The following is a 17353-nucleotide window of genomic DNA, read 5'->3' on the forward strand; positions in this document are numbered from 1 at the left end:
ATAAGGGGGGAGAGAGTTAAGTATTTATTTACTTATTTACTTTATTCTGACCAGAGCTGAAACCTTGATTTTTGCAGTGTGCTTCCTTTCTCCCGCTGAATCGTTTGTATGCATTTCACTGACAGAGTGTTTGAAAGCCCCGCTTTCCTCCAGGGAGTTTACAGCCAAACTGATGCAAACTCTTTCTTCTCAGGTGCCTCACGATCATCTGTCATCCAATGCAAGCCAGGAGGCAACTGCCCCAGCAGACACAGAGGCATGACTAGGCAGCTCTCCCCTCTAACTGTTGCTGAAGATTCTGCTGCTCCCATTCTTGAGCTGCAGAATCGAAGTCCCTCGGGAATCTGTCGGCACAGCAGAGTCGAGAGGCAGAGCAGATCAGGTAGGCACAACAGCCGCATTGCCGGCGTCACCGCGTGCCTGCGAAAGGCCTCTTTCGTCTGTCTTTTGAAAGATGGGGCAGAGTCCGAGCATGTTGACGTTGGTTTACGGTGCTGCGAACAGAAAAGCCACATGAAAGTCCTTCCTGTACCTGTGTGCAAACTGGGGTTAGGCGGGAAGGAAGCAAGGATGGGAGGAAAAGGCCTGGGCCTCAGTAGGTATGTGTAATGTGTTAGATATATGAGAAATCATAAGGCCAGCAGGCACCGAAGATCTTGAAAGGATGATTAATGTTAGCACACAAGTTAGTTTTTACAGAGTGATTATGTTTCCTCAGCTTCAGCCTGGCCAGAGACCGGGACCCTTAAGAGCCAGCCATATTCCTTCTCAAAGACAATGACAGTCTCAGCTCATACCATGGACGGTCTCATGAAGAGGAAGAGAAGGAGCAACAGGTGGAAGGATATCTAGGGAAGACCATCACAGTTCAGATCATCGATCAGCTACACATCAGGGCGCTTCCATCAGGAATGTGTCACCCACTTTACTGCAGAAGTTTAGCTCAAATGAACCTGTAGGTAGGGTGCACACTGACTTCTTCACCATAACGTCCATCCATCACAAGCAGGGATGGGATGGGAGCAATTACAGTATGCAGCCACAGGCCCTTGAGTCTGCTGAATTGTACTGTTGAGGAGGAGAGAGACGTTAAATGACTGAAATAATTTAACTGTTCAAGTTCTTTGGAAGACTGTTTGTGTAGATACTGTGAGCAAAAAAATCTCCCTTGCACACTGGAATTGTGAGAGATGAACCTTCCTCTTGTCACTTCACCACCGATGGCAGCAAGAGTCAGCCATTTTCTTCTTGTGTTGGAAAATGGAGGGATCTCGTACTCCAGGAGTACTCTCTTGATGGAAACCCTCAAAAAAATATTGAAGGTGATTATTGCTGCAAGGAGTGGATGATACAGCATCTTGCAGTAAAGATCATATCTAAGATACCAGAAAACCGATCTATTGTCATATTTGCAGATAGCAGGCTGAAATAACTCTGTGCATGCTGGCACGAGAGTACATCCAAAATCAGAATCCATCTTCTCTAAGAAAGGACTTTAGGCAAGTTGAGAAAAGCGTAGTGCCTTGACATCATACTCTTCTAAACATTTATTTTACGTTTATTAATTTCCCTTTTTATCCTGATCTTCCCTTCCTCATCAGTGAGGTATAAGTAGGACTGACCTGACAGGTAGGTAAACAAATATAAAGAATATTATTTTCTAAGATGTAGTTGCCAAATAGTCAAAAGAGTTCAGAAGAAAAGCTGGTTTTCTTCACCTCACTCTTCTGAAAAATGAAAGCAAAAGGCTCTTCTGTTACCATCTTGTCACAGAGACATCACAAGCAAGAATTATGTTACAGACAAAAGAACCACGCAGGGGTATTTCTGCTAGCTGCCTTTCAACACCGTTTGCCATTGACCAATGTCATCTCCATGTGTCACCTACAGTTTCATTTGCATTCTTTCTCTGTCATTTCATCCTTGATGAGTTCTCAGATTGTTCCTGCGCTCTTGACTGGTTAAGTCTGTTGGTTTGTTTCAGACCAAACTAAATGCAGACACCAAGGATTTCTACTACCTTGCTAATGGTAAAATGCTATCTACCAACCACTTTGGCTGATCAGTTTGTTTCCTCCTCATTAGCACATCATTAGGTATCTGAACACAAGTGCTACTTTCTGACTTACTCCAGTCCCAGCTTCATGACTTGGAAATCCTTAAACCTATTTAGTATGAATTGTGTGCCTGCTTGCCATGTGTCTTTGAGTTCAAGCCCTGTAATTATTTTTAAAGATATTTCTTATCTTGGCCTTTTGATTCTTTGCCAAGATTTGGGTGTGCACATCCCATGGATTTTGAAAGCAACTCTTAAGCTACTATGTCACTTTGGCTGGGGATCCATCTCAATTTCACTGAAATTAAATGCAAATATCTAGTCTAGGGAGAGATAAGCACCTCCAGTGGGCTTAGATATATATGAGGAGGAAATCAACTACCTTCTCACCATGCCTGTCCATTATCATTAAATACAAAGGGGCCTTAGGCAACGTGTTTAGTCTGAATACACAATTATTTTCTAACTACATTATGTGGGATGAATCCTACCCATTAAGCACTTACAAAAACTCCCCGCTGTACATTTAATCAGGCTAAGACTTACATAGGTCTTTAAAGCCAAGGTAGGACTTGGAACAAGTGTATATTTCTGTGCCTTTCCCAGACGTTCAACCTAAGACTGTAAAATCCAAGTCAAATGCTAATGGTAGTGTCATGCATAGAAACAGCAATTACATAGTTATTTGGTAATTGAAAAATAGAAAGCATGGATAAAGGTGCTTTATCATTGTATGGTTATTTTAACTGTTAGCTGGAGAAGGACTAATTGCATGGTAGTTTTGCTTAGCAGGAAAACCTGCAAGTGGATGTTACATAATATATTCTTTTTAAGCCATTCTAACTTGCAAATAAACTGTAATTTACCTTTTAATAGAAGATGTCAGTTATTATTAGTACCATAAAAATATCTGTTTTCTCTCAGCAGCCAAAGAGAATGCTAAATGATGCTTGCCTTTTCAGACCTGTGTCTGATTATCCTCTGCACGTTTTTAATAAACCTGTAATTTTATTTAAATTCTTGATTCACCACTAACAATGGAGCCACTGAATACTGATTATTTTTAGGAAAATAATACACCATACAATTACAATTACAAAAAGCTCCATGTTCTGGTTAGGAAAATTCTTGATTGCAAATGCACTCCCTGCTATGATGAATCGTTTTTTAGATGTAATGTTGGTCTAATGTAATAACTTGGAACCCTAGTTTGACTTTTCTTTATGGCTGTAGCAGAAACAGTAATATAAAAGGAAAGTAAACCTGAATCTGAAAGGGTACCTTTTCCTCATTTGAGTTGAATGTAGGACAGTGTACACTCTCACTACAGTGGATCTATAGCTCCTCTTACATCAACAATTACATTGTTTCTTATATATATCACATCATGTGTTGATGTGACTGATAATTGATAGTAATAGTTAAGAATACCTGCAGGTCATGATTTTTAGAAGGAACTCCTGTTTCTTCTATCAAACTGATGTGGTACAGTCTAATGGGGTAAATGGCTGGAGCTCAGTGCTGCCCCATGAGCTCATGGGGCAACAGTGCTAGTGCTCCTCAGTATCCAGCACAGCTCCAGCTGTTGTTTTCAGCTGGGATCTGTGCAATCAAAATAGGGTTCATGGTTTGCATCTCTGGAAGATGTGTCTGGAGAGCAAGTCACCAGTCAGTAAGATTAAGTTCTCTACACTTCTGTTAGGAAATCTGCAGTGGTCTGCAGATTAGATCTGAAAAGTACTGTACTAAAATGGGAAATGACAACTTTCTGCTCCTCCTTGTTTATGTGTAGAGGTTTATTTCTAGGGATGCCAAACTTCAGTTTCGTCTAGTTCCCTTTTTTAACTTCAAAAACGTAAATACACTAACTTAACTGAAAAAAGCCTTTCTCTGCTTGGGTATATAAAACCACTAAACTGTTTCTTTTTCCCCTCCCAGCTTGCAAATAGAATGTGATTCTTGAGTTAAATTCTCTTATAATAAGAATCCTGGCTTCAGATATACAGGCTCAGGTAGCTTTTATGTTGTACACATGCACAGTAATTGACTTCAGAATGTCATTGGTTCCAGGGGATGTAGCTCTATTCTAGAGGTTTGGCTGACAGAAGGAAAGCAGGGCTGATAAAGCAAATAGTGGCAACAGCTTAACCGTAATGCTGTTACCTCCGACCTCGGTATTGTGTTTGTATTTTGTTCCTATCCCCTTGAAATGACAGAGACAGTATTACTGAAGTATTTCTGTGCAGGATTTCAGTGTTTGTGGGACATAGAGGAATTATAGGGAGAAGGCAATGGGTGATTTGTGTCTGGATCAGAAGGGGAGATTTTGCCAAGAATTGTTTTGGATGCATTCATTATGTGTGCAACTCTTCTCTTTTTCTATTTTTTTTTTCTTCAGGAGAAGAAGGAACACAAACGCATACAGAGAACAGCAGCCAAGAAGCTGAAGGACAGACACGATGCCAGTCTTGCACATCCACATTTCTCAAGCTTATCTGGAGATTTCTGATCATTTTGTCCGTCTCTTCCTCTTGGGTTGGGACCACGCAGTTTGTCAAAATCACGTATGAGACCTTTGACTGTCCTTTTTTCATGACTTGGTTCTCAACAAACTGGAACATTATGGTTTTTCCCATTTATTATTCTGGGCACCTTGCAACTGCGCAGGAAAAGCAGTCTCCAATCAAAAAATTCAGGTAGGCTTTATCGTGGCAATATCCCTTTAAACAACCTGATTTCTGTGGACTGAGATCACTGCTCTTCTCAGTTTGACCCATGGTGACAGAAGGCAGAACAAAGGTCATGCTGCAGAAAATTTCATTCCTAAATCACTTACAGAAGGGTAACAGATGAGTGATATATGCTTGAATAAATGGATAATTGATTGTAGAGGAGTTGTTTACTGAGTTAAAAAGGTCAGTAATTTGTTTATAATCTTGCTATTATCTAATATCTCTATATTTTGTGTTCTTGCCTGGATCAGGCCATTAATTAATCTGTTCTGGTCCATTTCTGATAGAACAATAGTGTAAAGTGCCACCAAAACAACTCATAGTTGAGAAGAAAGATGTTCAAAGCTGAGGAGATGGTTTCCATGTGGAAGACCATGGCTTCTCCTCTCCGCTCAGCAAGTACAGCAGGATGAAAACTGCCCATTCCTCTTCCTGTTGGATCATAGCATGGAGGAATAGCATCCTAGTAGCCTTCTCTGCTCTCTTTTGTGTGGGGTAGGAAATAAAACAGGTTGCAGACTCTTGGTTTTCCTCCCCCTGTACCTCTGAGGGGTAAGTTGGCATAGCTGAGTGGCTGTCATCCTGAGGAAATGATGTGAAGGCTTTGTCCCATCTTCCATCAGGCTCCACATGGAAATACCTCTTCCTCTGTGTTGCAAGAGCCAGGGGAAGACATGCCTCTGACTCCAGCCCTTCCTTATGCCACATGGCTTCATGCTGTAATTGAACTCAACCTCAAATGCAAAGGAGTCCGTAGTACTAACTGTAACATTAGTCTGCAGGGATGGAAATTTATAAGTCCCTCTTCAGTAGCCACTGTGAAATCCTAGAAATACAAGATTAGAGGGAAGCCCGGAGATCATCTGGTCCAGCCACCAGCACTGCAGCAGGACCAAGCTGGCTTAACTTCACCCTCACCAGTTTGTAAGAAAACTGTATCTAACCTGTCCTCAGGGCTTGGAAGTACCACCATGTTCTGGGACACTTCATTTCACAGTTCCTCCTCCAATTCCATTATTCTACCGATCTGACAGTGACGTGGAAGCTGCTTTAAAGGATGGAACTAAATTCAGCTTTCCAAGAGATAACACACCTTGCCATGAAGGGAAGAAATTCACAGGATAATTCTGAGCTGGGACCCAATTGTGTTACTCCAGTGCAGACTTGCTTTGCAAACAATGTTATTGACTTCAGCAGAAATGTCTGTTCTGCAAGGTATTAACCAGCGTGTGGCCCACACCTTCCTCCCACTGACAGAGGGTTCAGCACAGCTGTCACTGAGCACACAGGGAATTCAATTTGTGACTGTCAGGCTGGAGTGTGGCAGGACCAAATTCTTCCCTTGGCTGCTTTTGCCAGGATCTGGGATGTAGTTTGGCCCTAAATTATAATTTCTGTCAAATCAGTGTGACTGAAATTGAACAGTTGCACTTAATTAACTGCTTCTCTGAAAACCCTAGTGCTTTGTGCATTAATGATGCCTTCATTCAGATTCTTGCTGGAGTATTTGTGAGAACATTAACAGTGTCAGCTTGGCTTCTGGGTATGGGGTAAAGTAATAACAAATGCACAGCAGATAAGGAAGAAGGTGAGAATAAATATCCCTGCAGATAGATCCTCTGCAGTTAGTTGGTTGATTATATATCCATCAGAACAAAATTTTGGGCAAAACATTTGTGGCAATGCATAATATAAGTATGCTTAAATAATTGATACATTTCCCAAGCTGATAGGAGTTCAGCTTTTAAAGTTGAGGACACACGCTTACATGCCCTGAGGAGTTTCTGCACACACAGAGATGTGAAGTATTTTGTGAATATGTGGAAACAGAAGACCAGTGTTAGAGCTGATGGGCCAATGGAAAAGCATGTTCCCAGGGTGTTTCCTACTCCAGATATTTCAGGAACTCGCATCCCAGGGAGGAGGTAACTGCTGGCAAATACTGACTTTATGATAGGGACCAGCTACTTGGTCTGTGCCGTGTTATAACTTGACAAGCCAAATTCTTTCAGTTTGGGTGTAGGAATGGACATCTCTTGAGAATGAGTGCTTGATTTTCTGATGACTTAATTGTAAAGTGTCATTTGTAGTTTCTAGATTCAGAGAGTTACAGACAGATTTAGTTCAGAAAGGATCTTTGGAGGTCATTTAACCCAGCCTCCTACCTAGAACAGGATTATTTTCAACGCTAGATCAATTGTTTGTATAATTGCTTTGTTTGTGTTCTTGATATTGTTCCTGTTACAAGGCTTTTTACTACATTCTGTAAGATTCCTTGTTGCTTCATTTGCTGGTTTTCTTTCAGTGGAGTAGCTAATTCTTGTCAATAAAGCCTGAGCTGTAGCAATTCCAGGCCTGCCTCAGAGTCCAGAGGTGATTTGTCTTTGTGGTTCTGGAGGATGTAGTTACTCACTAGGAGCTTTAAAGACATATGACATTTGGTCCAGCAGATATTCCCGGTGGATCAGAACAAACAGTGCCTATGATATCTTGGCAGAGATATAGTGATCGTGGGAGTGACTTGCAGAGTGCTGCCCCAGGCTGGCAAAGCTTTATAGAGCCACTGTTACTTTTAATAAATCCCACTTGGAAGGATAGAAGTCTCAATCTTCAACTTTAGATTGGCTTTCTGAAAGGTTTATAATCTTTGAGATTGTAAATTGTGTATTTCTTACTTTTCATGCTTTACCTTAGAGATTAAATTTTGTGGTCTTAGAAACTAACTCATGGTTATTACCTTGCTGCTGCATTTCAATAAAATATCTTGGTTGTCTTGAGGCAGAAGACACTTGGTATCCCCTCAGTATTGTAGATAAAAGGTATGTCCACATAAAGAGCTTGAAACTCCTTGCATTAGTGGTGAATAAAATGATCTGCAGCTCAGTAAGCTCAGCCATAACCCTGCTGGTATTTACCACAGCAGAAAACACTCCACAGACTTGACATAGGATCCTAATAGAGTTACGATGTGGAATAGGTGGATGATATTTTCAAGGTCAATAAATTTTGCCTCCCCATCCACCATCTTGGCTTCTCAAGGACAAACACTGTGACATTCAGCAGCTTTCTACCAAAATATATCCACAACATAATAGCTGAGGTTAGTCCTTTGGGCGCTATGCAGCCTTGGGGCACTGGCTACAAAGAGTGTTGGTAGGTGCAGGTTTAATAAGTATGAACATAATTGGAAGAGTTGGTTTTCTAGCAAAAAGGATAACAAGATGTGAGCATCACTTGAAGTAAAAACTGAGCCATAAGTGGCTGGTATTTGCTGTCATCTGTCATCTGCAAGTTTTTCACCTACACATCTCTCCATCTATGTTGCAGCAGTAGCTCAGTCCAGCTTCCTGGAGTAGCACTGCAAATCTACAGCTTCACTGCAAAGGGCTTTTCAGAGGAGAGACGAGGATCTCTGTTGCCTGAAGCTGCTCCAAAGCCGAATAGCTCAACAGTAGGGGGAAACAGCAGCACAAAACCAGGGCTTCCCTTGGACCATTCCTGTTGGGAGACAGCATTCCCATGGTGCTGCCCCCCGAGCCAGACACTGTTTACGTGAGAGATTCACGCACAGTTCCCTTTCCTTTTGCTCCCGCTCTTGAGCAGACAGATACAGGCTCTTTCTTAATATTCAGACTTGGTCAGTCCCGGAAAACAATTCACCAGTTGCTTAACCACCATTACTCTGTTCAATGTCTGCCTCCTGAAATGGAGCTGGAAGATATTTTATTGCAGCAGATGCCATCATTTACATAGAAGGACCAAATGACATAGTAACAACTTGTGCTCACAAAAGGTCCTGCGGTGCTTCTTGCTACCATAATGTCACTGGTGGCCTTGCCAAGTTTTATTCTGGGTGATGTAATTATATTTGCTGTATTCACGTTACCCCAGGTAGCATCTGGTAGATCTGTTTTTTTTGTAAGCTGTTTTAAAACCAGCTGCTGTGTTACACTCCAGAGGCTGCTGTGCGTCAGGGGTGAATAAACCCATTCTTCTGCAGGGACTGGCATCAGAATAACTAAGAGGCGATGCAAGCTATTTAGTGGGTGCCAGAGGCAAAGCTACATGACTGCCTGAGGTGCTGTAATTCCTGAGAGCATGGCATGCTGCCCAGAGCTGATGGCTGAGGGCTACCTGCAAATAAAAAGAGCTATTTATGTTAGAGGGCAGGTTTTAAATAGACTTCTTGTGCATTTGGAAATAGTTTGTGTCATAGTTTCAGGGTCAGCTGCCCTTAGATATGTCTCTGCCTTTAAGTCAACAGCCTACAGATATTATCGGCATGGGGAGGGATCTGTGGAGCCCTCTCTCCTGGGTCCAGGGTTTTAATCACTGTCATGTCTGATGACTCCTCCAAGTTTAATTTTAGTTGTATGCCAAAGAGGCTGAGTTAACCACTGAGCAACCAGTCCTCACAAAGCCCAAGGCAATCTGCTGTGGCCATGACTGGGAAAATAAACTATTCTTCCTTTATCCTCATTTGCTGAGCATTATTCATGGAGTTCTCCTAGGCACGGAGGTGAACTCATCAAGTCTTGCTCAGCACAACCCTATCACAAGTCTTTTGTTCATTTTTAATTGAGAAGTGAGGAACCACTGGCCCCTGTTTTGTCTGGTCATTGTACGCTGCTGTGTGTGATGGAGGCTCTTCCATCTGCTTTAACAGCCCATTGCCTGGGGTGTGTGAAGCATTTCCAGATTTCTTTTCCTAGCTGTGAATCTCTGCTCATCCCTCCCACTGCTTCTGGGAACTCGGAGGTAAGTGACATTTGTGAAGTTGCCACAGCTGCCTCTCCCAAATAGTTGACCAGCCCACAGAGTCCAACCCAGAATAAAATAATAATCACTGAGTCTTCCTCCTTCTGAGGATTCACAGTCAGGGTACTTTGGACTCCATCCTCCTGACTCTGCTCTGAGTTTGTCTGTGTGCAGACATCCCAGAGATCGGCAGGATGACAAAACCTGACCCGCTCTGGCATCTCCCCCAGCATTTTTGGCTTTGGAAGCCACCCATCCTCCTGGTGGATGGAGGAGCAGAAACGCCAGGCTTATTCCCAGCATCTCCCTGGCAGTGGGGGACCACAATGGATGACAGGGGTATAATTTCCCATGGCACATTTGTAGAAGAGCTATTCCTGCTGCCTTGCAGACTCCACCAGAGTGATGGTTTTGCTGTTGCTTTTGTACACTGGCAGCGTAGCACTGGGGTACTTAACTGTGCCCTGCATTACTGTCAGCAGCCCAAGCACCTTTCTCTCTTGTTTTAACACAGCACAAGCTTGTTTCCTCTAAGATAGATCCTGACAGCTTCTGAGACAGGTTGGATTTACAGCTGTGTAACAATCCAATCGTGCATCAGAACCGATGGCAGAATTCCCACTGGGTTGGAGAGCACAGGCTCCGTACAGGTCTGCAGTTCACGATGGCTCTGGTGTCATGTAGTGGTGGCCCAGCCATGGTGCATCTGGGTCAGAGGCCCCTGTCTTGGAGCAAGATGTAGTCTGAGCTCAGAATCACCTTCTGCATCCACCTGAGTCTCAAGGGGAGAAAAACATCTTTTAAACATCAACTGCTGTATCTGCATGTCAACAAACATTCAAGTCTGTGCTACCAGTGATTCCATTCTCACATAAGGAGATTCCTGTTTAAATCAGTGATACAGAAGCCTACAGTCAAACATAAGCATTAATTTATTTGCTTCACTGAGTATTTGCTTTGCATCTCAGATAAGTGATACACACCACTGGGTATTCTCTTTCTATGCGTAACGTTTCTGTTCTGATCTTTGGAGAACAGGCTGACTTCTGAGAACGTCCAGGTCAACTTAGAATGAAGGAGATAATTAACAGATCTGCCTGCCTGAGTGTTAGCTTGTTGGACACCTTTGCACAGAGTCTGAGAAAGAAATTTATTATTACCAGAAATGACTGCTTTGTACCCCAGGTCATTTTAGTGGCATCAGGGAATGAATGGTTATTAAGTGGAATCATGGAATCATAGAATTATTTAGGTTAAGACATAGCTGATCTCATGTATTACATAGATGTTACTATTCAACTTTCCTCAAAATGAGAGCAATAGTTTCCATTCCTAATAGGAAAAAACTGAATTTTTTTTAACAGCAGAATTTCCCAGAATTACTAAAAATGGTTTAGGAGACCTGAAAACAATTCTGTCTTTAAAGACAAAGCAAAATCAGGATAATTATTACAACACCACCCCACTAATAACAAGTGTTTTTGACTTCACATTGCAGTACAATCTTTGAAGTTAGTAATTAGTTCTGCATAATTAGTGTTTTAGCAATCTTCCAAACACAGCCATATTTGGATGTGAATACTTTGGGGCCCCGAGGCCTCATGGCATTTAGATTAGTCCCTTAATGTTGCCTCTTAAGGATGTGTTACGGATTGATGGTACCTTGGTTCCCTCCACGGGTGTTTTGGTTGTATGAAGCATTCGCTTGTGGGACCTCTCATGTTTTAAACAGACGTGGCAGCCTGCCACGTCAAGAAATGAAGCATACTGGGAATATCTTGAGGAATACCTTTAACTGAGGGTGCAGACAGTGGAGTTGCTAAAAAATGTTCCTCCCAGTTTGGGAAGGGTAGAGATATCTCAGGAGGGGTGCAGGGATGTGCCTCTAATCAAGCTGCATGCTTGACTACTCGGTCTCCCCTTAGCCCACGCAGGTACCACTTTGCACAGGAACGCTGTCCCCCAAGGCAGTGTCTTCAGAGCTGACCCTTCCCTTTCGTGAAATCCTAAGAAGCAAACAACTCCCTTAAGTTGTGTGTGACACAGTGTTTGGGAAGCTACAGATTTTGTTTGCAATTTAATCCACAAGAAAATGTCTCTAAGCAAACACAGCTTTTCACTGTATGATAAAATAAAGCTGTTAAATACCCTTCTCTCCCCTTTCCTTCCTTTTCTTACGCTTTTGTTTGACTGGCTCAGTCCCACTGGCTAGTGGCTCTCTTTCCCACCATGGTGATGTGTCTGGCAGTATTTTTGTGTATCTTTAGGCAATTCTTAAAGCTTACTTGGCCATACGTGAGAATATATTTCAGGAAGAATAAAAACAGGTTTTGGAGCAAAGCAAGAAAAACTTGTCAAGAGAAAAAATTGTGGTTATAATCCCTGTGTTCATGGCCTCGAAGGCAGAGTCTGAGAACTGTCGGTGCATTATAGATAACCTTCATTTCTCTGTGTGAGTCCCTGGGACTATTGTTGCATGGAGTGTGATTATTCCAGGTAAGTTACTACTTTTCTATTTGCAAAATTGCTGTTTTAACAAGATTGTAGGTTATTTTCTCTGTGAATTAAGCAATAGATTCTTGTGGGTGTGCAGAGTAGTTAGGAAAAGCACTTAATTGAATGTGATAAATTCTAATGAATGTTTGTTGTGCTGGTGTGAATGCTAAGGAAAATCCTAGCTGAGATTTAAACTCTCTTCTTTTCATAGGGAATGCAGTCGGATTTTTGGTGAAGATGGTCTGACGCTGAAACTCTTTCTTAAAAGGACTGCTCCCTTTTCTATTCTCTGGACTTTGACTAACTACCTGTATTTACTGGCTTTAAAGAAGCTGACGGCCACAGACGTCTCTGCCCTATTCTGTTGTAACAAAGCTTTTGTCTTCTTGCTTTCTTGGATTGTGCTGAAAGACAGGTTCATGGGAGCAAGGGTAATGACATGCCTGATTTTCAACTCTCTTGTTTTCATAATTGCCCTTAAATCCATAAGCTATTGTGCTTCTATAGTACTGCTGCATTATGGTGTGTATATATATATACACCATGAAACCATTTCTCATTTAATTTTATGATGCAAGCTTAAGCCTCAAGATCAGTTAGAGATCTCAGGCTCCAGAGGTAATTTGATGTGGGAATTTCAAGAAGCTATTACAGCTAAGTGTAAGTTGATGCATTAGAATAGGAGGACTTTCCGTTTCTTGTAAACCTATTCTGTCTTGGTTTACAGTGCTGAAGTACAGTCAATTAATTTTATTTTCAACTTAGTGATAAACGCTTGGGTTCTAACCAAAGCAATTTTATTCCTTGTTTGGGTAGATAGCTGTTTTCAGTGTGTAATGTACTTTTCTGTATTTTAATGTCACCTGATTAGTTTTTACGCACATGTATACACGTGCATGTGCCAAATTTGGTTTAAAAGGAACAGCAACTGTTTTGCGTGAAGGTGTATTTTGCACTAAAGTGTTATAGGACTAACTGGCAGTAATATGGACCCTGCAAAAAGAAAAGAAAGAACGAGCTAACTGATGTGCGCCTAGATCTGGGGGAAATTTTACACACACAAATCTCCTAATACACAGCAGTTTAAAACCGTTGACTTTATACCTTGGCTAAGGAGTAGCTACACTTTCTGCCATTTCTGCTGATGCAGATTCCCCCACTGAAATGGCTCAAGGCCTAATGGCTGTGTTGGGTACAATCCTGCTTGAACTGTCGAGAGCCTTGAACTTCATTAGGGACTGGTTGGGGCCAGGTGTGGTGCCTGTGACCAGAAGGGGCCACCAGCAATTGAATTGAAGTTCCATGGAAAGCATGATGGATCAGGACACTCATCTGAGTGAGTGTTTTTTAAAAAATGAGTACAGCAGCTTTTTTCGCTTAATAGTGTGATAGAAGAGTTCAGAAATGAAAGGAAAAGGCATCCTGTTTCACAGGCATCTGATCTAGTTCTTGGAGCAGCCACTGGCACGCTGAGCAGAGCACTGTGCTAGGGGTTTGGGAATGGAAGAGGAAATTGTTTAAGTAAAACAGTTCCCCTAATTTCCTGGTGAGACAGGGCTGGCTGGGCAGTTAGTAACAGCACAGGGCCTGAGCACCTCAAGACTTGTGTGTCATCACACAAGTGAGGTTTCGTTGGACTGGCTCAGTGGAGGGTCTGTGCAGACCAGGCAAAGTTGAGGAGATGAACCCGTGTTTCACAGACCTCAGCCACAGTGCCCTTGAAGGGAAGGACACAGACATTCATCTTCCAATGCTAAAGCCAGACACCTGTATATCTATTTCATATACAATTTAAAGTATAGAAGCATCAGGTGAATGTGACCTGCCTTCAGCCTGCTGATGACTAACTAAGCAGGGTTTGAAATCCTCAGTTCTCTTCTACAGAAATCAACAGGACTGGTAATTTCTGAGGCTGTAGTTCCCTCCTCTGGCCCTCGATAATCTCAGCTTCCAGCTGTTACTACTCACTTGTGTAAAATGATATTCAGTCTAGCTGAAAAAATAGGAAATTTTGATCCCTTTAAGCTAATTTTTGTCTAAAAGCAAGCTCTTTCTAGAAGAGAGCACACAGCTATTGTATTTTCCTAGCCTGCTCTCTTAAAGAAAACTAGATGAAAAATACTAAAGCTATTTTCATTTATTAGTTATTTTTCACTGACTAAAATATAGTTGCTATAAATATGCATTAGTATTAGTGCTGTAAACACCATGAGGTTTGCACAAGAAAAACCTGGCAGAAGAAGTGAGCAGCAAATCCTGCACATAAAAGAAACTGGGTTTTGCTGCTAACTGGCAGATTCTGGATGCACGGTGCTGCAAAGGTAATTAGCAGCGTTTTCCAGCAGCCCTCCTGCCAGAATAACACTTAATGATGTTAATAACCACGCAGGAGAGCGTTTGAGAACTAAAATACGACAAAGCAGCATGGACCCAGCCTTTTGTGCTTTGAATGCCTCTAGTGCTTTCACCCCCCAACCTCTCAGAGGGCAAGTGTAATTAGGTTATTTGGACAGTAAGGAGACAAAAAGAAATAAGGGCTTAATCATATACTCTGAGCCAGTGTTTTTGCAGAGCACTCAGTGCCCAGGAGCACAGCCAGTTTTTCAAAGGAGCTCAGCTCCTAGCAGCTCTTTCAGAGCTTCAGAGCCGTCGGGCACGTCTGCGGCACGTCAGAGGTGGGGATGCAGCCAGCGCCTGTGTACCCGAGACAGCTTTCATCTGCCTGGGCTTGAGAACCAGCAGCCGTCAAGGCTCAGCGGCTATGCGGCAGGTTTCCAGCATGACCAGCTCCCTGCTCGCCTGGTGTTGCTGCAGGTGGTCTCCAAAGTGCCCGCGGATGCCCATGGGCACGTGGGAATCACATGGCCAGCTGCCTGATGGCTCTCGGCTCCCCCGGCTGCCTGCCCGCACACCGCCGGCCAGGCTGCGGGGCTGGATTTTTGGATGGGCTGTCTAAAGACAAACCTGTCCTGATGGCCACTTTATGGTACGGCATCATCTTGCCCGTGGAAGCGTTGACTGACTGCAGAAGGGCTGCCGGGGTCTGCACACAAAGGTTCGGCTGCCTTGGCTGCGATTGAGCTTCTGCAGCAAGAGCTACGTGCCCTCAGTGGTGGTGCTGTAGCGTGGGAAGAAGCTTCCACCCAACCTGAGAGAGAAAACCACCAGCTGGAGAAAGAGTATTCATATGAGAAGGACATACACAGCAATGACTGTATAGCTATTTACCTATAAAAGTAGTGCGAGTAGACCTTAGGTACCTTGAAGTATCTGCTGCCCTGCACAGGGAAACACAGCACAACCCCTGCCTGCACTGTAATCCTCTTTGCTTGCACCTCGACTACTGGGTTCAGTTTTGGGCCCCTCACTACTAAAAGGACATTGAATGACTCGAGCATGTCCAGAGAAGGTCAACGGAGCTGGTGCAGGGTCTGGAGCACAGGTCTGATGGGGAGCGGCTGAGGGAACTGGGGGGGTTTAGTCTGGAGAAGAGGAGGCTGAGGGGAGACCTCATGGCCCTCTACAACTCCCTGAAAGGAGGGTGCAGAGAGGGGGGATGAGTCTCTTGAGCCAAGGAACAAGCGCCAGGACAAGAGGGAATGCCTCAAGCTGTGCCAGGGCAGGGTCAGACTGGCTCTTAGGAAGTATTTCTTTGCAGAAGGGGTTGTTGGGCGTTGGAATGGGCTGCCCAGGGCAGGGGGGGAGTCCCCATCCCTGGAGGGGTTGAAGAGTCGGGTTGACCCAGCGCTGAGGGATCTGGTGGAGTTGAGAACGGTCAGTGTGAGGTTCATGGTTGGACTGGAGGATCTTCAAGATCTTTTCCAACCGAGATGATTCTGTGACACTTCTGAACATCTCACAAATTAATAATGTGTCCATGTTGCACTGGGACTTCTGGAAGTCCAGATAGCTTTGGCTCAGAGGAGGCACAAATATTTAAAAGCCTTCACATATTTGAGTAGTTCGGTTGGCTTGTGTTGCTTAGATTTAGCCATGTGCTTAAATGTTTGCGTGTTTGAGCCCTTGGTTGGGTTTCATCAGGGAAGCTGAATTAATGCTTATTAGGTAGGTACAGAGTGGTTTGGGGACCCTTTCCCCCCCACCCAGAAATGTTGACTCTAGCCTGGAGACAGGTTTCTTTACTACAGCACCTAATTTTCTGCTGTGCTCCACATGGGAAAAAAATGTTCCTGAGTAAAATATTGGTTGGTCTTACTCTCTTCCAAGAGGAAAAAAGGAAGAAAAAAAAAAAAGAGGCAGGCTAATTTCATTCCTTACCTAGGATGCTCCAAAAGAAAGTTACTACCCTCTTCCATTAATTAAAAGCCTTGTTTAACGAGCTGTCAGCTACAACAACCAGCTTTGCTTCACTGTGACCTTGCTGCTGCTTGTCAGCTTATAGAAGCCTGCAGGATGTGCTCTCTGGTTTCTAAAGCAAACACATGACAATTGCTAGGCAGAGGTCAACTGTGCTAACGCAGTGCTGTATAATTTGCAAGAAGAGCTCTGAACATGAAAGTTAAATAATGTTCTAGCTGTTTTCCAGTGTCGGGTCTTATTTATCTAATGTCTTGAGAGATGGTGCTTCATAAGCGTCCATCATTTTAGTTGTTTCAGGAAAAAAAAATGTGCTTGGCTTTCTAAATATTTGATTAAAGTAGGAAACTGGCTGTCTAAATTTGGAGTAGTCAGACTGGGAAGACTGGAATCCCAACATAGGGGTAGGAAGAATCTCCAGTTGGGGATGATGGATCTACCCATTTTCACTAATATAAGGAAAGGACTAGCTGGGTCTGAGCAGTGAGTGCACTAAGAGTTAAATCTCGATCTTTTCCCTTGGAAGGAGGGGATAACTACATTGCATTTTTCTGTTTTGCCTTGTGGGAGACATTGCTTGAAATATTACAGCTGAAATATTCCAGCTGACAGCTGAAACGCTACATCTGAATTTATGTGCAAGGCAAGATGTATCGTGCAGCCTGAGATGAAACCAGCCAGGCAGCGTAGCAGGGCAAGGGGGGGCTTCTGGAAACTGATAGGAGGGGCCACGCTGATGTCTGAGAGGTGCTGGGTGTAATTCTGCGTTGCTTTAAAGCTGGACTTTTGTGCTATTTGTATCTTAGGATAAGCTGTAAGGAGAACAGCAGTAGTACAATTATATTACCAATTAACTACTCACGAAACCAAAGGCAGGAGGGAGAAGCTCTGTAGGGACCATTCCACTGAACGGGACTGAAACTCATTCTTCTAAGAGAATTTAACTGTGTTCTGCTCACAGGTCCTTGGGTAGATGTAAGCTCTTGATCAACAT

General features: G+C 43.2%; 1 protein-coding gene across 4 annotated transcripts in view; it reads left to right on the forward strand.

The window, feature by feature from the left end:
• Window positions 1-17353, forward strand: part of SLC35F4 (solute carrier family 35 member F4) — a 126717-nt gene that overhangs the window by 103092 nt on the left and 6272 nt on the right. For 2 of the 4 annotated variants that reach the window (XM_074869099.1, XM_074869101.1), the window contains exons 2-4: window positions 194-382; window positions 4455-4752; window positions 12254-12473. In XM_074869099.1, coding sequence (XP_074725200.1) covers window positions 194-382; window positions 4455-4752; window positions 12254-12473 — 707 coding nt within the window. Of the gene's footprint in view, window positions 1-193; window positions 383-4454; window positions 4753-12253; window positions 12474-17353 lie in introns of those variants that run through there. The other 2 variants (XM_074869100.1, XM_074869102.1) reach the window with 2 other exon arrangements.

Source organism: Strix uralensis, chromosome 4 (assembly GCF_047716275.1).
Source record: "Strix uralensis isolate ZFMK-TIS-50842 chromosome 4, bStrUra1, whole genome shotgun sequence".
Taxonomy (NCBI): Eukaryota; Metazoa; Chordata; class Aves; order Strigiformes; family Strigidae; genus Strix; species Strix uralensis.